General features: G+C 36.3%; 1 protein-coding gene across 1 annotated transcript; it reads right to left on the bottom strand.

Moving 5' to 3' along the window:
• Positions 1 to 6,825: 6,825 nt before the first annotated feature.
• LOC100374718 (ATP-dependent RNA helicase DDX51-like) lies at positions 6,826 to 27,771 on the bottom strand. The gene is made up of 14 exons (XM_085501264.1): positions 27,568 to 27,771; positions 26,025 to 26,826; positions 25,656 to 25,806; positions 24,722 to 24,867; positions 20,408 to 20,586; positions 19,863 to 19,965; positions 16,878 to 17,008; positions 16,478 to 16,499; positions 14,460 to 14,636; positions 13,589 to 13,704; positions 12,785 to 12,901; positions 10,797 to 10,962; positions 10,430 to 10,564; positions 6,826 to 7,110 (listed from the first exon to the last, which is right to left on the bottom strand). Exons 1-14 carry the CDS (start codon positions 27,588 to 27,590, stop codon positions 7,030 to 7,032), a joined length of 2,349 nt encoding a protein of 782 aa, XP_085357390.1. The 5' UTR covers positions 27,591 to 27,771; the 3' UTR covers positions 6,826 to 7,029.
• Positions 27,772 to 27,975: the final 204 nt, after the last annotated feature.

Below are 27,975 nucleotides of genomic sequence, written 5' to 3'. Positions count from 1 at the left end.
CACGATCGACCGCGGCGATGGAGATAGGACAGGACAACTTGCTAGAGTTTGTGCAGCCTCATAAAACACGTGCCCTGGAAGGTAGCCTATTAGGTTACTAGTTTTTTAGAAGATTACGACAGTGGATATTGCGATTCGTTTCCTGGCAACCAACAGTATCGCATGAAGGTGCCATAAACGAAATGTCTTCATTATTCGTATAGATCTTACATCAATCGCAAAATAACTCCTTACCATAATACAGAATGACGGAGAGGCATATCTTCACCCATGTTTGATTTGTGAGCCAGAATCAACAAGGTATATTATCTGGTATCGACATATCACGTGGTGACCCTGTTACTGTATGTGACTGTTATGCTTTAGTGCTCTCTGAAACAATCTCATGGAATTGTTACAGAATGAAAACGTTATTATACCAGTAGCACAGTTCATAAGTAAAAGCTTCGAAGTCAGGAAGCAGGGTCTTACTTGACATCTTAATGCCTGCTGTCAATTTAGTAATTTTATATTAGTTAGTAATTTAGTGATTGTATTTGTTATTTAGTATATTGTGTTTTTGTTTTGTTTTTATACATATTTTTCTCCTTGTACTTTGTGACCATTTTCTTTCCCGTCGGGGATTGTGTAAGAGTCAATAAGTAAATAAAGGTATATACTAGTATGACCGTGACAACAATTCACCAGAGTACTAAAAAGAAGTTGAGATAATTGCTAATTTGCATAACAATTCACCCAGTAAGAAGTTTGCTTATGCTCATAATTAAAATGGCTGTAACAGTTCCAAATATATATTGTTTTGTTAAAAGTTAAATACAGTGCATATTATGGAGATCCCGTCATTTCTTTTTTTACCATGTTTCTTTTTTATTATTTATGTACAGCCTTGCTAAATTTTGCTAAGCATTCAAAAAAGAGAATGTTTGCACGTGTTATCTATATTTTAATATCGTTTTTTGAGTATGTTCCACTATTCACAATTCTACAAAATCTTTAGCTAAGACTGATTGGATAATAAAAAGCAAAAAAAAAAATCACTCCCAAGTGCCCACAAACCTGCATCTCTGCCTTAAGTCAACTCAACTGTCAACACGTTTTGTCTCTTCCATCAAATGCGTACGATAATATATTTATTGTGGCGTTTATTGTGGCGTAGGAATTTGGAAAACAAAAATTATCATCGTCGGTGAAAAAAAACTACGAAAGGAATGTTAAAAGGCAAATGTAATTTAAAATGCCTTCAGCTCAAATCTCTTCTTTGAGAAACACATTAATACCAAACAGACGTATTTATGAATCAGCTTGATAACACCATCCTGTTACTAGGCAACTGAGCCGAGAAACGTTCAATGTGTCACGCACCCAGACTCTGAATCACAGCATGGGTAACTTTGAGTATTTTTGAACTCTTTTAAATAATTGAGTTTTTGTAAATTAAAAATGTTTGTTTTTTGCAGCAAACATGGCCGCAGTATTCTTTCGTTGAAATAATGTAAAACGCAAATGCACATGCGCCCTGATTTACCTATACGTACAGATAATTTGTACTTCAAGTTGCGTTCATGTATACTGCACAAAAGCAACAATTATTATTGTAATTACTTCTTGATGGCTGACCCATAATAATTATAAACAAACCACAGTAAAGCCCAGAAAGCAACCGCTCATTCAGTGGACAAGGCGAAAAAGTCGGCTCATGTTGGTTCACTTCTTCAATGGTTGCACTGGTTACTAATTTCTTCTCGCATGCAATTGCTTGTTAGTTGTGTTTGTTATACATAGACCGTGGGGATAAGGGGAAGGTGTAAAATACAGGCGTCTATGGCTACGTTTAGTCTCAATTTCAATTTAAAGCCTAGTTTTTCGTCAAATTCAACCATAATAGGACAGGGTCATTCGGTGAGGAAATGTGTTAAACTGCTTTTCCGTTGGTCAAATCGAAGATGTTCATTTCAAAATGTAAGTTACACGTGCGCCCAAGGGTGCGATCATTTAACTCTCATTTTCGCAATATTGTCGTAAACAGAACCAGTGAGGGGTGGGGTCACTCTCCCTTGCAGAGTCTTCTTGACCTAGGGAGCCACAGAGAGCCACAACTCGTGGGACGTTCCCTTTAGATGGAGAATGGGGTGGGGTGTCACGCGGGAGGGAAAATTGCCAGACAAATACTTCGAGGCGCGGATTTTCATAATGCTAAATAGACGTTCAAGGCTTATCGAGCATTTATTTTAAATCTCATCAAATTGAAAAACTAAATCTGTATAAATAAAATGTCCATTATTGACGAATTCGTTCATAATAGAATAGAATTTAATTTACACAGTCTTTTTTTCGGAACACACATTTATTGTCATATACTTTACAGGGTTACAGTTTACTAGCAGCCTATCGGCTGACATAGCTCTTTATTGAGATGTATACTGAATCAGCATTCAAATCAATCGGGCTAGCAGTTTTGAAGAAGTTGAAAAAAGCATGTTTACTTATCAAACGCTTTTTTCCGGAAAGTAAAGTCGTTTTTTTAAACATTTTGAAAGCGAAAGGAGTTTTTAGAGCACAATATTACAGGAAGATTACAAAATGTACATGCATTTTTCTTCTGGGACCCGAAAATCGATGCGCCACGCAACACAATATTCTGTGACGAAACATTAAAGGGCGACAGTCGTCGTGCCGCGTCCTGTTCGATATGGGACTCATAGCGACACATACAACGCGTGTAAAATACATTGTTTATTTACATGAAATTTGAACACGCGCTGCGCGACGACCACCGCGCTTTAACAGAAAGAAAATGGTCCTGAATTTTAGTTTTCTGAAGAATATATATTGCTTACATATTTCATGACGCTGCTATCCATTGACCATCGTGAATCATTAATTATTAGTTTGTTGAAATACAATAGAATTACCATAACATCTAATATGGAAAACTATTAATACAAACAAAATTGCAGAACTAGTATAAAGTATATTGTACCCATGTCATGTACTAGCATGCATGTACTACGCATCAATTATTGTTCTTCCCAGACACAGTAACTCCATAATATAATACTGTTATACACTAACATTTTTTTTAATACTTTTAGATATCAAAATGTGCATTGTAAAACACTATATATCATTTTCACTATATGTTACCAAGCAATATTTTGAAGACATTGAGATATCTTCTTGCAAAACAATGGTAAAACGCCATAAAAAAACAAAAACAAATTTTCATTGTAATTCATGGATCGATTATCTCTTTCTTTATCTTTGTTACATGATATATAACAATTTTTACATGGAAATCACAATATTGTTATTTATTTATTTTTATTTTACCTTAACTACGATGTAATATAATAACACATTGCACCATGTTTATGACGCTATAGAATCGGTTTGTTTTCATGGCCTTGATATCGATTGAAAATTATGGTTGTATATAACACCTGCAGCCTCTCCACTAAAACTATAATTATTATATATTGTTATGCTGTGCTTTGAGTTTGATCGTAATACATACCATAGTTGGTTAACAATGTCCACCGGGTTGACTTGAACACGATTGAATGCATGGTAGAACGGCTTTCGACGCCATAAACTTGATCTGAAGTGCCAACGTTTGCAGAGAGTGTTCGAATTTCATGTGAATAAACAATGTATTTCACACGCGTTGTATACGTCGCTATGAGTCCCATATCGAACAGGACGCGGCACGACGACTGCCGCCCTTTAACTAAAACGTGCGCCATAGCATACTCGACAGAATCGAGACACAGAGAAATGGTGTTCTTGGCAAATCTTTTTCCCGCATGAAAACATCATATTATTATTATTATGTCAAAATGAGAGCTTTAATGTCCGTCATTTAAAGCGCGATGGTCGTCGCGCAGCGCGTGTTCGAATTTCATGTAAATAAACAATGTATTTTACACACGTTGTATACGTCACTATGAGTCCCATGTCGAACAGGACGCGGCACGACGACTGCCGCCCTTTAATTTTCTTTTGCAATGTATATATAATACTCTAAGCTAGAAGTACATGACAAATATACACAGAGGATGCTATCTTCAAGGCTACCAAGATATGACACACGACCTAACTTTGGATTTGGCCGAACGCGAATGACTGAGTCAGGAAGGTGACAAGGAGGTTATATGTTATCGACATTGTTTGCCGACAGCACACATTTGTGTACAAGAGCATATAAGTATATCGTATAATCATCATAAATGGAAAACATACTCCTACGGATCTCAGCTAGGACCAAAGTTCATGAATCTTTGCCTGTACTATATAGTAGCGGAAGAAATTATACAAGTAGGTATCAATACGGAGTTTGTCAAAAAGAATATGACGTTTAATCACTTTAAAAAAAACACTGCTTGAAGTTAAATATCTTTAGCCAGCGAATACTGGAACTCGGTGAAAGACAACAACATGCATCGAGATAAGTTGAGCCATAAACTTTAGAACTTCAAGATTGTATTTGCTAAAATTTCCTTTGCATTTTGCATTCATGCATTTTGTATAAAATGAGGTTATTACGAGGATACTGCAAAGTAAGCACGAAGACAGTACGGCGAAAGTATTGACCGACGCGCAGCACGTGTGCCTCAGCCAACTCCTAAGGCATCTATCAAAATGGACACTGTTGGTAGGGACTGTGTCCACCATTGTGTCCGCCTGGAGATCGGAGATGGTTCACCAAATTGCGCCTTCCTGCACCTGCCTGGCAGGAGGACTGTGAGGTCTAGATTAGGATCTGTGAGTACATGTACAAGGGTCCCGCAGAAAGCACTGTATTATTTGGGTATACAATGTGAGCCAAGAAATCACAGCACACACCTTCATTTGTTTTCAAAGTGTTGTCATTGGTTGAGAAAACAAACAAGCTATGCCCACCCCGATTCAGTTGTGCCATATAGACTGAGGAACAGAATACAACCAGTGTCTGCAGTGTCTATCTACAACCCCAAGCAAGTCAAGTTTTGGGTTGTCTCTATTTGTGACTTGTTCCCATTGACTACAAACTCCAACAATCTCAAGAATGTCTTAGTTGATGGCGGAGAAACCAGTCATTTATGTATGGGTATACCAAATGTTCAGCATGAGGGTTGAACTATCACCTTACACATCGTATAAACACCAGCAGTGCCAAGCAGAGGCCAAATGGAAGTTGTAGTACAGTTGGTGACGGAAACCCACTACGCTAGCTGTCACCTCTCGTCTAGTATATGACTGAGGCGTGTAGCAAAGTGTGTGAATGTCTATACAGATGCCAGAGAGAACAGCACTGATTCTGTGCAGGATTTCCACACTGGTATAGATTCAGTACACCTGGTCCCAGAAAACGTATATGACCTTGAGGAGGCCCAGGCAGATTCACACCAAACTGTATGGAATCCTAGCTGGAGGTTAAGCAACCCATGGATGGATGCATTCTGTACAGACCACCACTGAAATATGGCCACCAAAAGCATAGTATACTATACACTATACACTAACATTGTACATTAAATCACTTGAAATAAAAAAAAGCTGGGTTGAATCCATGTCTCCAGTAGGTGCCATTTATTGAAGTACAATTTTGTCAAGTGAAACTTCAGGGATTACGGTACAACATGACAACTTACCAAAGAGTCCTGGTTGCTATGTCAATAGTGTTGCCATCTTGAGAGCCTAAGCCATTCTCTGATGGCATCACTGGTATTTTATGTGTCACTTCTTTAATAGTGTGTGTTCTATGGTCCCCACCATTTGACCGGTTTGGCAGTAGGAATCTGCATGGCATATGAAGGATTCTCAAGGCGTTTTCTGGCTCTTTTCACCATTTCCCCATCAAATAACTTTGGTGAACAGAAGTCAATCTTTGACAGCAGAGATGTGTGGGCAGAGATGATGATGCATTGTACAGCGGGTCTCCAGTAACAGTGTTGACAAAGTTAATGTAGGATGAAGTTAGAATCATTGGTTGTAGAATGCATGCTATACATTCAGTCAATCATGCTACCAATTAATTGAAAGTGAGTATCTGTCAGATATTCGCAACTTGTCGCAAACTTAAACTCATCAAACTAGCTAATCAAATAATCTATTCTTCGTCTGGTAAATTCTGCAGCAAAGGCAGTTTTTTATCACCCACTGGCCATAGTTTAATTGTTAATGTAGCAGACAACTGACACGAACATTGTCCTCTTTGATCTTTGAGTTTTATCATTGGGTCAGCATAATGAGACAACTCCATAATTGTTATATGCAATAATTGTACTTAGTTCAAATTTCAAATAGTTGCCATGACACTCTCCTTTACATGAACCCTAGTTGCCATGACATTCTCCTTTACATGAACCCTAGTTGCCATGACACTCTCCTTTACATGAACCCTAGAACATTCTATCATTTTATTCAGTGAAACTTAAAACGTGTTTCCGGTTGCACAAAATTGTTTATTTGAGTCATTATGAAGCAGCTGTCCGACTACTAAGATAGCTTTCTAGGAATATTACATTTATGCAAAATAATGAGATTACATGAAACTCTCCAAACAACACTATGTGCCACAACAACCCAGCATGTTCATATTGAGTTTGGTTAAAATTGATCTGTCACCCTCACAGTCACCCTCACACTTAATGGGCAAGTGGTTAAAATCAAATTTTTTACAATTTATTAATATTGCTCATACAGATAATACTTTAAAAGCAATGATGCCTTGCTTCAATAGCATACAATAGTAGTCATGGAGCAGCGTGAAATTAAATACATTCAATCAATCAATCAATCAAGTAGTTCTTTGTATTTTTGAAATAAAAACAATCAAAAAATAAATAAATTTCAAGAAATCTTTATTCATACATACTTTTTCATACATACTTTTGGTATTCCGCAAAAAAGATTCATAACTGAATTTGAGAATAAAATTGCAGCAAATGACATGTATTAGTCAGGTGACATACTTCAGAAGTACACACCAATGTTTGCATTGTGTAGATGATGGTAGGTAAACATAGTCAACAGCTATAGCGGTGATGACTACCGCACAATTACTTTTTTATTTCTTGGTTTTCCCATTTTCACTTTTTTCCTACTGTTAGTTTTTTTCTGTCTTTCTTCCTGTTGATCAAAAAAGACAGAATACAACATAGTTACTATGACAACTCAATGATTTTAAACAATGACAGGTCAAAGGTACATGTACCTTGTCAACTACAAGCACTAAAATACTGATAAGGACGAGATTGTCATGATGGGACTGAGATCTTTGGATCGACCAGTCACAAAGAGCTAATAAATGTTTGAAAACAATTTTGGTACTTGAATGTAAACAAACTTCACACTTGCATCTAAAAAATCAGTGAAAGAAACTTATGCACAGTTTCTATGAGTAGTGCCCTCTAGTGGCAAGCACCTCATCGATGTATGAGCTGTTTCAATCCATGATTGCATGTCATTAATCAGTACTGTGTAAACGATTTCACAAACATGTATTCACAACTAAGCACAGTTGTTATTTTCAGGCTGTTATACCATTTTGATCACAACACAGTTAATTTTAGAAACATTATAAAGCAAAATTTGGTATCTGTGGCCTGTTCGGTTGTTCTTTAAAATTGTCAACTGCTTATTATCTTCACCTGCCATCAGTTCATATGTATACTGTTCATTTATGTCTTGTCTTTTGTTTTTAGAACATTTAGTTCAGTTTTGGGCAAAACACGATAAGGGATTATTGATTGGTTTGTGACAGTCAGTCACCATTACTTTTCACGACTTAATAAAACCAGATCTGAGTTTTCAAATAAACATGCCTACTTTCAATTAAAACCTGATAATTTTGGTAAAAATACATTTTTCACAGGTTAATGTATCAAATAATGATAGAGCTATCATCATAACAGTGTGTATCTATAAAGTACATGGTTGATTAGGTAGCAAGGATAAGTGTCAGGTTATTAAACGATGCAAATTTGAATACAAGTACAATGCAAAGTTCATAACCCCTATAAAGTCCAAGTCTGGCAAGTATAGTAATCTACCATTGTTCAGCAATGTGTACACTTACAGTGAGTTACACTGATGTGTGCAAAAAATCAGATAAATCCCATAAATATGTCATTTATATGGGAGAGATTAGATCTTAGATATGTTATCAGTACGAATGGGTTTTTTAAGTCGTTTGCCTGGGTTTTTTAATAACAACATAAGCTACGTTCTCACACGTCTAAAAAACGCTGGTGTTGACACTGTTTTTTTGTTGTGCAAATATTAGATAATCTGCTGAATTGTCTACTCACTTAGTAAAAACACAGGTGTTTTTCGCCCTCAAAGAATCATATCACGGAAAGGTCAATAAACAAATGGAAAGGTCAATCGACAAAATGGCGACCCCTCTGGTAAATGCATTTGCTTTGTTCTTGTTTTTTCGTGTGTTTTTACGCTCGAGAAGAAAGCATCGACAATCGATTAATCAAGATTTCGAAGAGCAAGAAATCGCTAACTTGTTAGGTCGAATAAGACTGAGAAATGATCGGTTCATGTTCACGCTATTCGCGTGTATGAATAACACAACAAAAGATCCAGCAACCCATGTGATTTGGACAACGCGGAAATAACTGGTGGAAAAAAATAGTGTTACAAACGTGGGATAAGAGAAATTTGCTAGAAAATTCGACTTGTAACCTCTGACGCCATCTTGTGTAATGTAAGGCATAAATAAGTCGGCAATAGAGGGCTTTTGGCCGTCATATTGTGTTCACACAGCACATTCCATTGTGCAAGAGCTGGTGTGACAATGGCGTTTAGGATCTGGTCCACCCCTTTTACGACGGTGTGAAAAACGCCGACGCCACAACGGCGTATTCTGTTCACACACACATTTTAAAAACGTTCTCAAATAAAAGGCTTATTTTGTCTAGTGAGAACACCACTATAAACTGGGAAATTTTTAATCTGGGATTGTCTTCTTTAAAACAGAAGCTTAAGTCTATTATTTTCTAATTGTAATTTTGTTTACTGTTGTATTGTATTTAACAAATGTGTTTACTAACACACCACTGTTATTGGCCTTATATGGCTGTTGTGGTTGTATTGAATAAACAAATAAATAAATAACCCATCTATTACTATGGACACATGAATGCAGGACAATGAAATGTGAATATTATAATTACTCTAATAAAACTGCACTCAAAACTAACACTGGATCATTGAAATTTAAGTCAGTTTGACCATGAACATGGAGAAATAATGGTATATTTAAATGTACATATGTACATAATTATTATAACAGGCATCAGACTAAGATTTTTACAGTTTAAGGTAAATGCATCATACACATGCAGGAGTTTTTCTAGAAAAAAAAAATGCAACAGAGAGCACTGCATGCAATTCAGCCGCGCCACCAAGGGGGGAGATAGGGTTCTTCCTACCAGGGTGTGGAGTTTTTGATAATTTTAAGTTAAAATGGAGCATTCTATGGCTTCCTTGGTGCCAAAATTACTATCAGACAGGTCACAGTTGAAGACTGTGGCCATGTGTGATCCTTGGTCAATCAGAATTTTATGGTTGCCAGAGGATCTGCTCCCCAGGGAAAGGGGGCGCATGGCCATAGCATGAGGGCGCTGTTCCTCTGTCTCTGACATGCATATCCTTGAATAAGAGAAAAGGACGAACAGACTCTGTTAACTTAGTCTTATCTAGAGTTACAGTTGACCTGTAGTTCAGATGGTAATTAGGATTTAAAATAGAAGCTTTACCCAAACCAATATGATTGCACAATGTGCATGCATGGTCTAAGAATTCCTTACACACAGAATGGATTGTATATAGTACGCAGGTGTCAAAATTTCAAAACATTCAACATTCAAAATCCCTTTTTGTAGGAGACTAGTCTGTGCTATATATATATATATGGTTTGTCAAGTGCAGTTTCAAAAATATTGAACCCAAAATATCCAATTACCGTATCAGTACTGTATTTGCATATGCTTACATAAATGAGGTGTCTCTATGGTCATAATAAATGGTTAAGTGTTGTTGTGTGGGACCTACAAATTAAAGATCAAATTCTATCTTGGGCTTAACACCAAAAAAAAGGATCAACCCCTACCCTCATATATTATGCACACCATGGTTTTAATTTTTAATTATCTTCTATGCGTTGTTAATTAAATTGGTTATATGACACATACACATTGTTATGTGTGCATTTTTTCCAAAATTCGGACAAAAAATATCATATTTTCTCTGGCCTTATACATACAACCCTCAGGTAGGTAAACACAAAAACTTGTGCAGCTAATGTAATGGCATGAACTCTACCAACATCAAGTTCGAGGTAGACAATATCTCAGCTATAACGTATAAATATTACAAGAATACTTGATACAAAAGTCACACACAATTTACACAAGTAAGAAAAACCACAGCTTACCTCTAAGATAGCTGGCAACTGTTGCAAAGCATTTTCATAGCTTTCTGTTAGCGTTTCTAATAATTTGCGTTTTACTTTCATCCACTCACAGTTCTCTTTGCCAGCTTCTCTGAGCATTGCAGTGAATTTCTTTTTCTGTAAAATGATAATAAAAAAAAAGTCTTGTATTATTACTACCTTCAATGCTGACATCTGAACTATGGTCACCAATTACTGGTATATAGAAATGATGGAGTGGTCTCTGATGACTTGCGTAGAACTGGTCTTTTCTTTGATGTCATTGCACATGGCTACAATTGAGTTCAATGTCATAGCTTTATGATTCCCTGGGTCACTGCCACAAAAGTAATGATGAGGTCAGACTAACCTGTTTGTCCAATACCAGAGTATACGCAGTGCCTTGTCTGTCACCTCTTGCGGTTCTACCAATACGATGAATATAGGTCTTAATAAATGGTGGTACGTCATAACAAATTACGGCATTTGCTTCTACAATGTCCATGCCTCTAGCCATGGCGTCAGAACATATTAAACTACAATAAGAGCAGAAGTGTAGGTGTTAGGTTGCTTTTCTAGTGTACAGTAAACAAAAATATCAGCGTGCAAATTTGAAGAATGTCCATGATATTATGTTGTCAAAAATGCATACACTAGACACTAGCCCGAAAAAACTCAGTCTCCTGTTTGGCGGGTTTTCGTTGTTTGTTGACCTCCAAAATTTCGGCCTCGGCAGAGATTGCTCACTTAATTGTCATCTAAAATTTTATCCAGCTTTTCCAGTGATGAAGATCACATCTCAGAATGAAATTCAAACCAGGCCTGATCGTTCTGCGCACAAGAGGTCAACTTTGTTTACTGATCACCGTACCCTGCATTATTTAAGATCAACTTTGTTTTGCCCGCGTAAAGACTCTTCACTGCCCTTTTATTTTTTTAAATGTTTGTTTCATTTATACGTATTTAAAAATTGCATTGTTTATTGAAGTTTTGCAATTGTTGATTACCAGTATTACTACGGTAAGTAGTGATTATATTAATGTACAAAAAATAAATTTGTTGAATTGTCATTAGTTTCATTGTAAGCGAATGTTTACGGCCACATGTAGACGTGATGCGATGCAATATCCGCCATGTTTTTTCCCCAATACATTAGTTGACCTGAAATTGTGTTCTTTGACTGATAGGTCAATTTGCTAATTAACCAATCCGAATGCTGGATTACCACAGCTCAATTATATATGTTAATAACTAGGTAAGCTACCCCATGGCGAACACAAGATGAAAGAGATTGGACAGAATTCACTAGATTGGTGGACAAATTTAGGTCTTATTCAGCATACAATCAGTCCATACCGAGACTTTTTAAATTTAGGATGTCCATGCACATTTTGAACCGCTCAACAGCATACTTTATCTTCATGGTGAGGGTTAAAATGTTGAAACAAAATATTTTTTTTTTTTTATACATTTACAGATAAACTAACCATCGTCTGATTGGGAGATATTCTCTAAATATTTTAACCTAGTTTGTTCACACCTAGAAATTTCTCTGGGGGACTTATTAAAAATAAAGCAATGTATTAGATTTTAATCCAATTTGAAAATAATCTACATTTCAGGAAAAAGTCAGCCTTGTAAATAACCTGACAAGGTCACACACAAACTTAACACACGCCTGACAGAACGATGTAGTTTTTCACTTCCCCCAACAATGAAATTGCAGGAACGTCAGATAGTGACAGCCATCAAAGTGTAACCATTCACGGCAGAGTTTAATTCCGCCCAATGTTTATCATCTTGTTAAAAACAGTATGTGATTTTTGCAGACAATGCAAACACAGCTTCGATTGACGGTGTTACCATGACCACCAAAATGAATATTCATTAGACTCATTGTAAGAAGGCGTGAAGTTTGCGAATTTGCAATATTGATCTTGCCGACGAGACATACACTATTCTGTCAAGCGTTAGTGAGGTCTGATGCCGTTCGACCAGCGAGGGCATATCAGGCTACCTTGCTGACTGAGAAGGTGACTGCTGCTAGGTAGTTTATAACACAGTACAATCAATGCTTCAACCTGGATACTGGGCTAATGTTCTTACGCTTTCCCAATCTCTGCATATGTCTAGATTTTAAATATAACTATGCTAAATATTGCAAGATCACTATGAATAGCACAGTCATACTATCATTAGTATGGCAACTATCAGTTTATAAATCATGCGAGAAAAGTATACAAGAGTCAACCTCACAGTCACTTATAGACCATTGAGTTCTTAGCTTCAATCCAGACCTAAATGAAGAGAGGATACAGGTAACCACTAAATATGCAGGCTTAAATCAACTATACATACATCTGTGACTGTCCATTCTTGAATTTCTTCAATAATTTACTTCTCCGTGGTCCACTCAAATTTGATGATATCTCGTTTACTTCAATACCACCAAACAATTTGATTAATAAATGTAATCTACGTTAGAATAAATTCAGAATTAGTATTAATTGACATAATATATACATCACAGAGTGTTCTATGTTTCTAAGATGTGCACCACTATTCTATATATGGCTCTGTGTAATCTGCTGTGAAACGCCGGTCAAAGAGCTGATGAATACAATAAACGTCAAGGACACAAGACAAACTCAACTTCGAAGTAATCCTGAGCAGCCAGATTTATATATGTTACACATGTAGGGATAATCTGTTCAGGGGAATCTCAACAACCATCTCAAAGTACAGTTTTCTGAGAGTTTTTGGCTTTTGTTTTTACTGTGATGGTTGCCAGGTGATGAAAATACCTGGATGTCTGTTCCGAAGAATAAACCAAACAACTCTGCAACAATTTTATCAGTTATTTTGTTTATTGTATTATTATAATGCATACAGCTTACATTCTAGTTCAACTGTGATTCCAATATTTTAAGTCAAATGTAATTCTCACACAATCTGTATGTGACCAAATATCGGTAGTAGTACTCAAATAATTGTACATGTAGGACATTGTGTTTGCAGCTAAATTTAGGAATCAGAAAGGTTGCGAGTCTTAAAAATAGCAGTAGCTGACTGAGCTAGCCAATCAGATAGCTATTTAGTTTCTTAACAAAACCACTGCTATATATAACATTGTATGCGCTTACATTGCAATTATTCACTCACCTGTGAGTTGCTTCAACTGAATTAGTGAAACACAGTACTTGTGATAATTTGAATTCCTTCAGTAAATGCAGCACCATCAGTGGCTTCTCAGCAGGTGTACACTGGATCAGAAGTTCCTATCAACAAATTTATGACAAGGAATTATAAGATGATGGTATGCAATATAGATATGCATTCACGTAATTTCAATACATGCCTCATATAAGCATATTTCTATATAATGGCATTAACAAATGCAGCGTATGCTTATAATAATTCGATTAAAGAAAAAGATGTGAGCAAGGTTATTGCTTTGCCAATTTGAGCAAGAAAACAAACAAAACCAGTCTCAGATAAACACTAAACCAGATATTGTACAGACATTCTCATTTAGCATTTACCGTAGTATTTCTAAAAATGCACATTTGTCTTGCGATTTAGTGATTTAATATTGGAATCTTTACAGCATAATTAAAGCAGTTGCATACATTAATTTAAAAGACATTTTTATTTATGAAAATAATAATTTATAATCACTTGATGTACACACACAATGCACTCTATCAATGTCTGAAACACCTTCCACAAAATTGAATACGTGGACTCATATACAGTGAGTTTTTCAATGCAACAGTAAATTTAGTTGATGTTCTTTAAACTCCATACCAGAAATAGAATATCAGCAAGTTTCATTTGTCTCATCTGATATTAGGGCAACTTCTTGAACATTAATATTCTCGATATGACTATTCAAATTTCGAGCAACAACCTCAAATGAAATATTTCTGTGACTGTGGTCATTTCAAAAGTGCTTTGACTGAAATCAAAGAATGTGGCAAATGAGGTACCACAAACACGACTAGATGTAGACACCATTGATAATTAAACTCACTTTCAAACCAGCAGGTGTGGTGAATTTACCAACAAAATCCCCAGGACTTGTGCCAGTGGTGTCTGCAGTTGTTGTTCCCTTGACAACTGATGTGAATAGTCTTGGACGGAAAAGATTCAACCGAACTAGTTTTTCAGGATTCTGGGAAAGAGTCGCAGAGAACAGTAGTTTTTGAAGCTAGAAGACAAAAAAAGGAAACATAACTTATTTGTTCAGCCATTTTGGTTTTTCCATACTGGTTTTACTATTAATGTTCATTTTATCTACAACAAAATCTTTTTCAAATTGTTTTTTGAACACCAAAACACCAACACTGATAGCAAAATGGCTGAATGGTTTGCTATGCACATCTCAAAATTGTTAAATGATTAGAACAAGTTGGGTCAAACCATGGAACTATAAACCCCAGGAAGAACAACGAAACTAAGAGGATTAAAAAAACCTTTGTCTTAGTTTATCTTACAGTGCTTTCGCTTTTGTTTCCACGACATTAGTCATACTCCATGTTAGTTGCCGCCGATACGCCCGTTTCAACCGCTTTGCTGGAAACGGAAAACTTGAAAAAAATTTTTCATATCTGCGCAGTAAAATATTTCGTTCACTACGCATGCGCAAACAAGTCGGTCTGCAGGGTGACCTTCAGTGTACCGGAAATCATCCAACGGGTCGGAGTTTTAGCGAGTTTTCATAATTTTTAATGTCGTTTTTAGATTACTTCTTGTTTTTTTCAACCCTCGAAAAAATAAGGTTGCGAAAGTTTGCGAAACATGGGGTTTGGTGAGCTGTTTGTTGTTGAGATATCCTGACTAATTCCGTGTTTCCCTTCGATCGCCAGAAGTGGCAATGTGTTTTTTTTTCCCGTTGAATGTCGATCATTTATCAGTGTTTTTGTCTTGGCGCCATTGTTTTTTTATGCTATAACCGGAACAACTTGGTCACGTGATCTCCCGGAGTCGTCCGATTGACTCCGAAAATGACCGATAGTCGGAGATAAACGTTCATTTGCGTAAATCGGCTTATTTTTTAATGCAACAAAATAAACAGTCAAAATAAACATTCGACATCGCGGCAACTATCATAGTTCAAAGGAAACGAAGTGGTTGTTCTTCCTGGGGTTTATAGTTCCATGGTCAAACCAACAACCCGTGTTCTCCACAGGAAAATAGCATAAAATAGCATGATTTGCATAAACATTTAAAAAGTCAATTGCCTCTATTGTATTCATTGTTATGCTAAATTATCTCTATTGTTAATCGAAAATAAGATGTTGGGGACCCCTATTTTGTAATACCCTGGGGAGAACCCTGACATCAAGAGACGTCAAACACTGACGGACATGTTAAACATCAACAGAAAATCCCCTTTGAATTCATTTCATCCAATCATATAAATTGCCATACAAACACATGTAGGGCGAATAGAAAACTTATCCCCAAACTTAAACCAAAATGTCTGTACTGATGAAGTCTCAGGGTCACTGGGTGCATGCATAGTGCATGTTGAGGAATAGAGTTTGTTTTATTAGTATACACGCCATTCTTTTCAAACCAAATTTCTAGTATGGTGAAAAATTTGGGGATATTAACCATTTGCCTGAACAATCTCAGACACATGGAATTGGAGGATTGGTGGAGCCTTAAGGTGAAGCCATATTTTATGAAAATTGCTATTGTTGGATCTTTGTGAATTTGCTGAATAATCCATTTGTATGATAACCTCATTTAAGGTTATTATACAAATTTTAAGTCTAGGCTGTATGACTTCAATGTTAGAATTACATCTTCAATTTCAAATGTAAATACTTGAAAATGCTAAATAAAATTTGTTATTATTATTATAATAGTATTTTTATGCAATTACACCATATGTAGAATCCACTCAGAGAGCAGGCTTGGCCTGAATGATGATATGCATAAATTAATGAAGAGCACTTGTCATTGTAAGGTATTGACACTCGGTATAACAATGCATGTTCTTAGTTCTTCAAAGTGTACGTGTATTGAAAAAATTTCACTTACTGGTAACTGCATCCTGGAAACACTGTAATTGAGGAAAGACAATGTAGTTAGATAATTGCAAAATCTATATGTGTATAATAATATTTTATATTAATTTCTCTGCTTTATAAGTACTTATGATACAATCTTACGTTGCTTTCATGAAATTTCAAAATTGTTTAATACTTCTATACTGTATAATGAGAGTTGAAACCAACATGATTTACATCTCCAAATGTCCTCTCTGTTTTCTGAATACTATCCAATATAGCCATGTGACTACCAGATTTTAAAACTGTTGATTAATTTTGAGGCCTGAACAACAATACACCAAGAACACCAAAGTGTTTGGACATGTGGCTGGTGAAGCTCTGGTGATATATTTGATATGTTCATTGGATATTGATTATATCTTCCTTACCTAGCAGCAGTAATTGGTCCAAGTAATGTCCTCGATGTACTCCTACCATTACCGTTATAAGCTGCCTTCTCTACATTTTTTATCCAATCCTGTGAAATCTGATCTATCATTCTGTCTGCTTCATCGATAATCTACGGAGCAATACAATGTTTTTATGTTAAACACTGTTCAAACAACAGCATAATGTTAAATGCCTGGTGACAGTATGGTGAAACACAATGTGGCTGCAAGATGTGTGCACACCCTGGTATATGATTGTATTTGAATCAGTTCATGTAAAGCCCAATTTACAAGACTCTGACCAAAACTGATGGTTTATAACACACAATCAGTCGCATTGCCCGTGCACATCACTGAATGTAGGTTAATTTACATGAATACTAAAATATGTATACGCCATGTCATTTTTTTTTTTATTTACGCCTATCGCCCCTCCTGGGACATAGGCCGTCAACCAGGTTCCTCCAGGCAGAGCGGTCCTGAGCCAGCGTCTCCAGTTCTTTCCATGTGCAGCCCATCTTCTTAACATCTGCCTCCATGTCCCTGCGCCATGAGTTACGAGGCCTTCCCCTCTTCCTTTTTCTTTGAGGATTCCAAGTCAATGCCTGTCTAGTAATATTAGGCATTGGTTTCCGTAGGGTGTGGCCAATCCACCGCCATCGTCTCTGCAAGAGCTCTGCCTCAATGGGTTGTTGATGAGCAATCTCCCACAAGTCTTGGTTACTAATTACCTCAGGCCAGAAAATTCTGAGGATACGCCTAAGACAAGTATTGATGAAGGTCTGTATTTTCCTAATAATGGCAACTGTAGTTCTCCATGTTTCTGCACCATATAGGAGGACCGGCTTGACAACTGTGTTGAAGATGCGTATTTTAATATTCCTTGGTAGTTTTGTAGATCGCCATATGTTATTTAGCTGATGGAATGCTCTCCTTGCTTTCCCTATCCTTATTCTTACATCTGCATCTGTCCCACCTTGTTTATCCACGTTACTTCCCAAATATGTAAAGCTTTCAACCTCTTCCAGTGATTTATCTTCCAACCTGATGGCAGATTGATTTGAGGAATTGATTCTTAAAATCTTGCTCTTTGTTTGGTTAACATTTAGTCCAAGGCGACCTGACTTGTCTCTAATGATGTCAGTTTTATCTTGCATCTGCTTGTGAGTGTGTGAGAGCAAGGCGATGTCATCTGCAAAATCAAGATCATCCAGTTGCTGCCATAGAGTCCACTGGATTCCATTCCTCTTGTGAGTGGTGGAGGACTTCATAATCCAGTCAATGGCCAATAAGAAGAGAAAGGATGAGAGGAGACACCCTGGTCTTACTCCTGTCTTCACATTGAATGCATCTGTTAGCTGCCCTCCATGAATTACCCTGCATGACAATCCCTTGTATGAATTCCTTACAAGTTTGGTAATTTTGTGTGGTATCCCATAATGTTTCATAAGCTTCCACAGTGTTGGTCGGTTAACACTATCAAACGCCTTTTCATAATCAATGAAATTAACATAAAGGGAAGAGTTCCATTCCAGTGACTGCTCCAGGATTATGCGCAGAGTGGCAATTTGATCAGCACATGATCTACCTGATCGAAATCCTGCTTGTTCGTCTCTCAGGTGTGGGTCAACAGCGTCCTTCATCCTGTTGAGAAGTATTCTGTTGAAAACCTTTCCAGGCATTGACAGTAAAGTTATTCCTCTGTAGTTTAAACATTGACTTAAGTCCCCCCTCTTAGGTAGCTTAACTAGATATCCCTCTTTCAAGTCTGACGGGATGCTTTCCTCCTTCCAAATACTCTCAAATAAAAGATATAGCATGTCCACACTGGCTACCAAGTTGGCCTTCAGTGCTTCTGCTGGAATGCCATCTGGTCCAGCAGATTTTCCATTTTTCAGCTGATTTATGGCCCTTCGAATCTCTCCTTTGGAAGGTACACTACAGTCAATGTCCAAATCATGGTTAGCTGGGTGTATGTCTGGTGGGTCATGTGGATCTGGCCTATTCAGTAGTTCCTCGAAATGTTCTGCCCATCTTTTCTTCTGACCCTCTCCGTCAAGGATAGGTTGTCCGTCCTTGTCTTTAAGCTATGTCATTTGCCCATGAATAATTCAACGCAATAATGTGGCAATCAAAAGGGTGTCCATTTCCCCAAAAATTCATTAGAATCTGTAATAGCTAAGCTGTTAGAGTCCCCACCTGCTGTGATTAATGTTGTGGGTTTTAACTCCTTGGCCAACTTTTGTTCATAGATGAGGAAAATACTCTATCACCACTATAATTCCCATCAAAATGTAGCCCTGACACCCCTCTACAGTTTTCACTGAGATTGGTAATGGTATGACCCATATCTTTCAACTGCAGATATTGCACCTTGACGAGAGCTTACAGTCTTAGCCTAGGTGCAAGGTCAATAGCGGTTGACAAGTAATGTTGTTGTTACATGTGTATGTAGCTAAGACAATGCCTATTTACAAAGCTGTGTACAGTTATTCGTAGCAGTTACACTTTGCATATGAATCCAAGTGTGCTTGGTTTATACATGGTTTATACATTGTCTTGTCTGTCTGTCCTTATGCAATTTATAAACCGTTACAGTTGTGTTTATATACAATCAGGTAAACCACAATTGAAATTCTCAGATAACCTGTGAACCGTCATTTTATTACCTCACACATATTAAAACAGCTACTGTAAATCTCACAAATTTTGTAAACCTACAATGTTTTTCGTATAAACCAGATCTTACATCTTCATTGTGCAGCTTTGGGTAAGATGCAATGACTGGATTTGACGAGAAAATTAGAGTCCTTCATCATATTTTCAAAAAGCGTTAACCGGCTTTCTCTCCTGTCATGTCTATGTAACCACAATATTTTGAACAGTGAATGCGATGAAAATAAAGAATCAACACTATTTGAGGAGAAAACTCAACAAGATCTCTGCGACTATTTGCGAATGACCTCATTATGATTTTATACTTACCAAAAATCTCAAATACTGCAATGTAAATCCTTGAGTTTTATTGATATGATCAACAAGTCTGCCTGGTGTTGAAATGACGATGTCAGCAAGACTAATGTTGTCACTGAATGCAAAAAAAAAAAAGCCATTTTTTGTGTGTGAAAGTAAAACAATCTATTAGAGAATGTGTAAAATGTAAAAGAAAATTTAAACATGATTTACACACAAGCTCTTAAACACAAATAATCAAAGGTATTAACTGTCAACCCCCCTCCCGAATTGTTAGAGTTGTGAAATCTATTAATGCTTGCTGACAACATTATATACCTTTTATATATCGCTATCTGTAGAGGTTTCCATCGGGGGATCTGTTATGTGCGTGCACAAAGTGTGGGCTGTACTTTTTAAAATTAGTAGCAAATGCTCTTTTTCAAAAATGTTAATAAGTGTGAGTGAACAAAAAACAAATGCTACGAATTTGGAATAATGCAGCTAACATTTAATAGACTTCACTACTCTTACATACCTCCCAGATACAAAGATAAATGGTTTAATAATTCAAATACCTTTCCCTAAGTAATGATGCTTGTTCTTGTAGAAATGTTCCATGTCCAGCAATGAGTGCCACTTTGAGTCCGGTTCCTTGGCTGTAATATGTGAACACTTCATGTATCTGCGTGGCTAGATCTCTGGTTGGTAATACAACTAATGCTCTTACACGACACACTACACGATTCAGTAATGCCTGCATAAATAGAAATAAGTAGGAAAGAGATACTATAAACAGTTTTCAAAAAATTCTGTGATATTTACTTTATACTCACAAAACTTCACTTAGGTGATTACTGTCCTATTGTTTCCTACACTAGAGCAGCAAAACTGCCAGCTAAGCAAACTCGTCAGGCTAACTGGTTTGCAATGATTAACACTGGTTAGATCAACTCATTTTTATGAGGTGCTTTGACGAAAGGCAACAGTGTAACACAATCTCATTTCGAGAGAAGGCAGCTTTCGTAGTAACTTTCAAATCACTTTTTAAAATGAATGAAATATTTTGGATATAGAAAATAGGTCAAATATAATGGATGACTACAGCATCAACTCTCTATAGCATAATGCTCACTCCTGTATCCCTGACCAGCAAGAGTTTCCTGACGTGCAAGACCAAGTCAGTACACAAATTTTGTTTACATTTTTTGGCATATAGCATATCGAATGAAATGAATTAATAGTGAAATGCATCATCTATTGACATTCAATGAGTCAATCCGAATTAGTTTGACAATTATTATTGATATACGTTTGACCCAAAATGTTCTAATCACAAAACAATCTTGAGACACGCATAGCAAGACATTCAGAAACCAGAGAAGTTGCTGTTTAGGGTGTTTAAAACAATATGGCGGTGACAGTAAAATGGCTTACAAAATTGTTGACAGGTCTAAATGATGACAATCCTAACTTTTAACATAGGAACTTCTGGAAATTTGTCAATGACTGCAAATCTGAAAAAAATAACTAGGGGTACCTGAACTTGTTTCTGAATTATGCACACATTTTGGTCAATTTTACATTGAAAATAGGTTTAACGCCATGATGGGGAAATCATAGCCATTTTTATTTCTTTTTTTTTTCTATTTGAAACCTGTCAATCAGCAAAGTAAAAATTTGTAAGTGCATTTAAAATTTGACTAGATAGCTTTTGACGATTATCCTCAACTTTTTCAGCACCAGACTTTCTTGCCCAAATTTTTCTGCACTTTTTTTCTTATGTTTTCTGTACTTTTTTTCTCATACTAGTATTCTTCAATATTTCTGGAAAGGAACCCAAATTTTAAAGTCAACAGAACAAATTTGTGTAAATTTTCAGTTATTACTAAAAAAAAGAAGAAAAGTGCAGACTATAAATGGGACTATTTTGTGATAAAAATAAATAACTGGTGGTGAAAAGGTTAAGAGAGTTGAAGCTAAATTCAAAGTTTGCACGACTGAGCTTTATCCTTACTACATATACATGTAGCTGAGAAACCTTACCTTTGTGTAAAATATTATCACACTGGAAACACACTACCCGTACATTAAATCAATTTACAGGGATTGCGTTAACCCCATATTTTGCTTCCCGGACTCCAATTATTGAAGAGGGACCCAGTTTTTCAGGCAAGCTGGGGTCCAATCTCTAATAAAGTTATCCAGGGCCAAATTTCAATTTCTTAAACTTTTGTAAGTGGGACTCGTCTTGCCGAGACACTAGCACAAACCCTGATCAAAGTATAAAAGTATTTTGTACCAGTAGTTTCTTTGATTAAATGTGATTTTTTTAAAAATGTCTTAACAACATTAAGATTTATAACAATAATAATATATGATTTTTTCCCATGTCACAAGGTAAAATTTTGACATATTCCATTTTCCCCCCATCATATTTCTGACTCTAGTTTTTTAAAAGATAGTCATGATAACCTCTATTAATGCCATTAATCCATAATAATAAAAGATTTGAAAAGATGAAATATAATCTTCAATTTCACAGGGACCTCCTTAAAGCGAACCTAAATGCGGTCTTAATTTATAGTTGTGTATATTCTAAACTGTATTCGAAATAATATTGCAGTGGTTTAATTTTGTTTTAATTATAACTGTAGCTTGGATAGGCATTTGAAGTGCTTGCCATGGAGGTCTTTCATGGAGGGGAATAATTAACAAACGAACATATTTAACATCCGGGTACTTTACAAAGCTATGACGTTTTAGTATCTGATCGTATACGCCATTGTACATAGCCGTTCATGCTGCCAAGCATTGTGTACTATTAGTATAAACTCAACTTTTATATGCACAATGTGCTTTTTAAAACTTGGGTTAGAGCCTTATGCGTTTGAACCACAGTATTCTGAGAGTGAAAGCCCAATTGCGTTAAAGTACCGTACTTCCCCGATCGCAAGCCCCTCTCGATTATGAAGCCCATCCCTATGTTTTTACTTGGTATTTATCGAGTTGAGGGCATTCACGATTATAAGCCCAGAGTGATTTTACTGGGCGTCGACGATATTCTTTAAAATATGCGTGTAAAAGGTGTGTTTCATTTCATAATAATCGTGATTGGCATGTTAGTTTGGTTCATGCTTTTAGTTTTATAAGAAAACTCGCTTTAATTTCAAGTTCAGAGTGCATGGCGAACGTACACAACGTGATTCGCATCGTTGCTATTCTGTCATTTACTCAGGATGAACATCGATGTTGCAATTCTGGAGTAATTCATATTTCTTTGAGTAGTAGCCTTGGAAAAGCCAAAAATGTGATCGTCAAGACGTGTACCTGGTTATCGGGCATGGTTTACTTTGAGACTATCATGAAAGGCCTAGGGTTTGAACGATGAGACATGTTGGCGACCGAGAAAGGTGTTTAAATTCTTCCTCCACACTCAGTTTACCCACGGTTACTATTAACCGTCGTTTATATTTCGGAAATTGCGAATCACCAGTTTTTAGGGAAAAAAATCATCGTTTTTTCGTTGCAATCAGTGCTACAGATCGCATTTTAACATTGCGGTAATTTACTTCCGCATTGCGCTAAAAAATCATCGTCAATAATCGGAAAATTTCATCATTACGACACATCATTTTGATTGGTTAATGAAAGACATGACCTGTTATGTCAAAGGAAGTTGTTCCAGGTCAAATCGTGCTGAAAAACCTCATGGTGGAAAATTGTTTTGCGTCGCGAGTTTGCGTACGATCGAAAACATACCAAAACGAAGATAATGATAAATGCCTTCGTCCACTGTTTCCTCACAGACCCTACCCATTATTTCACCGTAAATTCAGACGGTATGTAAATCGTATTGTAATAAAATGTGTGTGTTTTTTATGAACATGTTTGTTTCTTCATTGTAAGTATCGTTCAAATCAACGACGCATTTTTTTTCAAAAATAAGTATTATTTTCCCGAGCCTGGCGTGGTGAACGAATATTTCTTTTGGATAATTTTTCGTTGTTTGCAAGATGGTTACAGTGTTTAACCCCAAAACAAAATAATTTTTTCTGAGTTGGTCCTCGAGTACAAGCTCATCCCTTACTTTTCCTTTACGTGTTTATGCCTCCGGGTTTATGATCAGGGAAGTACGGTATACTGTGACGATTCAGATCAGTCCAGTGTGAGTGATGAGAGTATATCGTCGACGATGCCCCTTGTTCGGATGAAAGTTTTATTTCAAATTATACGGAAGTCTGTGAACAATCTGCTTGGTGTTCCTGTGACACTTGTCCCATGATTTGCCAGTGCAGCCTCGTGAATACATGGACGAAAATGTTTCCACCACCACCCTACGAACTCAAGATTGCATACTCCAGCATCCATACTTTGAATAATTTGCACGCCACACAGTGCAGTACTGGAAACAGCATTTATTAGACAGTTAGACAAAAAACAAAACAAAATGCCTGTCTCGATCAATCGCACGTCTATAATGTTTGTATGTTGATATGCTTGTAAATAACATTAACGTAAAAGTCGAAACAACCTAGACTAGAAGTCAATTCACCAGTCCAGCTAACTATGGCTCCCTAAGTTGCTTATATTTAATCAGATACTATTTCGTCATCATGCTTTGTTACCTTACCTGTTTATACCTCAGGAGGGCGTTTTTTTATGGCAAGATGGCGCAAACGGAAGTCCTTCGCAGGTTTATGGTTTCTCATATTTAAATCATCATAACTCTGAAGATAATCATTTTTTTAATTTTTTTTTTCAAATTTATAATCAATATACATAACTTGATAAATACAAACACCAAAATAGGCTCTATTTAGTTCCCCTTTAACTAAAAGTGACATTCCCTGTTTTATAAATCACTGTCAATCACTATATTGTATACTTACTTGAATAATAGGGATAACAAATGCCAAAGTTTTACCACTACCAGTCGGAGCAGATACACATAAATCATTTGGACGATAGCCTCCAATACCAGTATGGATGCCATGTTTTATGCTGTGTAACACCGCTGGTATCACCTGACTCTGAACTGAAAAATAAAACAGTATCTTGCATTCCCCAAACCATAAATAAATATTATGGGTGTGAGATATGCGATATTGATATGCGAAAAAATTTATAAGATATGAGGTAGACAACTGGTGTGATATGCGATGTAAATCACATATTTCAAGTCACCAAATATGCAATGATAATTTACATATACATGTAAATATCGAGCGAGTCTGCAAGAAAGTTGTAGTGTTCCTTTCAGGTTGTTCTTTTTCTAGCGTCCTTGCATATTTGCAGAGCGTGAATTACTGTAAAACATGTCTTTTTCACAAGCATGTCTTTTTAGCGAAAGAACTAATTCGGTAATTTAAGATGTCGCTAATTACTTCATTATAAATTCAAAATGGCAGCCAAACAAGGTCTTTTTCTTCACACACACACTTTGTAAACACAGAAAATAATTTGGCGAGCTTCCTTATTGTACTTGACAGACATGTATTTTGAAAACAGGAAATCAACAAAGACAAGAGAAAGACAAGAGGGATTCACTAAATCAACATTTCGCTATTACGTCATTTTACCACAATTCACTAAAATAGTATGTCGCTTTTTCAACATGTTTTACAGTATTTTAACCTTGCTCATTTCTGATCACAAAATTGAAGCTTTCCAATTGACACTTCATTGCATATCACCTTATTGGATGTCTGAGTTGCTAACCCTCATTTTATAATTCCTTTTTTGAGTGCATGCATGGAAGAGTAAAAATTAACTCTATACACTTCTCAAACTAATAATCACAAATGAAAAAAAAAAAATACCAACCTGGAAAGAAGTGTGTGATTCCACCTTCTTTTAGTCGGCTCACTATTTTCTGATTCAATTCTGACAACTCATCTACACTGGTTGTATTTTTACTTATGTCATTGTCAATAATTGAAGGATTTGCCAACCAATCAGGCAGGACTCTGTGCACCTGCGAACAGAGAATATATTATGCTTTACTGTTTCCAAGGCCTTCTCGAGCTTTTGAAATTGTGAAAGCTTGCAAGCATTATTGCATATAGTGATTCAGCTGGCTGCTGGTGTACATCAAACATCTGACCAACTACATATGCAAGTGTTGAAGTCTTGCATGACCAGGAACAAATTAATTTATTAGAACTATGCAGTTTTTAAAAAAATTGATCTTACTTTCTCCTCTTGTTGATTCTCAATGTCACCAAGGATGACGAAACCTGATTTGTCTGTAACATCATCCTGACTACCCTCTTTTTCATCACCTTCCTTATCATCATCATCATCATCATCATCATCATCGTCGTCATGAACAACAGACAGTTCATCTTTTTTGCATTCCTTTTCAGTGACAGTTTTCTTCTTCTTTTTGTGTTTTTTTGTTGGCTTCTCCTCCACTTCATTTCTATCTACCTCTGATATTTCAGTTTCTATTGTTTGGAATTTTTTCTTATTTTTCCTTTTTTTCTTATCAATTTTATTGACATTCAGTTTGTCTTCTTCTACATCTCCATCTTCATTAATTGTGACATTGTTTATTGCTGTCTCATCTTTTTCAATACTGGCATCAATCACATCCTGGGTTTGCAACTTTTTTTTTCTCTTTTTTGCAGTTTTTTGGATTTTGATAGTATCCACAGTTTTAAAGCCATCAGAAATGTCATGTTTCTTATGTGATGCTATTTTCTGTTTTTTATGCGGAGACACCAAGACCTCATCTCCAGAAATATCACACTCTTCATTGATTTCACCATCATCACCACCCTTTTCCCTTTGTCTCCTTTTTAACTTCTTTTTATCATTACTTTTTTCTCCAGATACATCATCCAAGACACACACTTTTTTTTTTTCTAGATGGATAGTTTTTTCAGTTGATTGTCTTTTTAACTTTTGTGATTTTCTCTGCTCTGCTTTCTGATGTAATTTCGATAATAGGATATCTGGTGACAACTGACTATCCGTCTCTTCTCCCATATACCTGAAATGTATCACAATATTGATGAGTCATTAAATCAGATGCAGAAAATGTTACAAATATATGAACACAGATTAGAATGAAATACACACATGTAATCGTGTGTGCCTTTTTATAACTCCTTCAAGTTGAGTCCTTGCTTATTTGTTAGGTATAGATACATGTTGCATTTTTGTTATTTTGGATTATCTATAACTACACTAATTTCTGTTTAAAAGTCCACTGTGGTCTGTCATCCTATATGTGCAATTCATGAGCTCATGAAACATGTGACATCTTATGAGACCTTCATCACATATCACAGTACACATGTGCATAGTACCGGTAGTCATGTTTTCATGGCTCCAGGGTTTCATTTTGATGATTAGGATAGCATCGTAATATCAAGTAGAGCATCGAAGACGCAAAACTATGGCTATTTACATAGGTATTCTGAGATAGATATCAAAGTTGCATACACATGCATTTTTAAACATCCTTGGTATGGCGTAATATACATTTGCACGAAGTTCAATGTAGCAGTACAAAAGTCTGTTTGTCGAGCTGGAGAAACTAAGACACGATTGACAATCCAAGATCGTTGTTAAATTGATTTTCTCATTGGTACCTTTAGTACATACATAAAACTACCGTCCCTCAACACGGTGACAGTGATGAAACACACGTGAAACAGCTACACTTTGGAATGCGCATCAGCAGTATTATATTACACATATGCGATATTTTATGACGTTGGTAGCTTACCTGTTTATAGTAAAGAGAGCCATTATCGTCAAAATTATACGTGAACATTCAAATCATGTCTTTTTGTTGTAAATAGCGTTGTTTTTATAGATTATACGAGCGATCATAAGATGTACTTCCACACGTGTTGGTTGCGCGAGGTCAGTCATCTGTTTACATCCGAGGTCAAATTTGAACCAATCACATAGCGCCAACTGTGCTCTGTGAAGTGGTCCACTAGCGCTATACTTCTAGCGCGGTGTTTCATAATCATCTTTCAACAATTCTTTTCTTTTATTCATTTTTAAGTACAAAATTAACGTTTATACTGTAAAATACAGATAAGAGTATTTGTTGAAAAACATAATTAAAAAATATTACTGACAATCGTCTGACTTAACAACACGATAGTATTCATTCCGTTCTACT

The sequence above is a fragment of the Saccoglossus kowalevskii genome, chromosome 7 (assembly GCF_978046115.1).
Source record: "Saccoglossus kowalevskii chromosome 7, keSacKowa6.1, whole genome shotgun sequence".
In the NCBI taxonomy this organism is placed as follows: Eukaryota; Metazoa; Hemichordata; class Enteropneusta; family Harrimaniidae; genus Saccoglossus; species Saccoglossus kowalevskii.
This window is presented reverse-complemented; position numbering and strand designations above follow the sequence as displayed.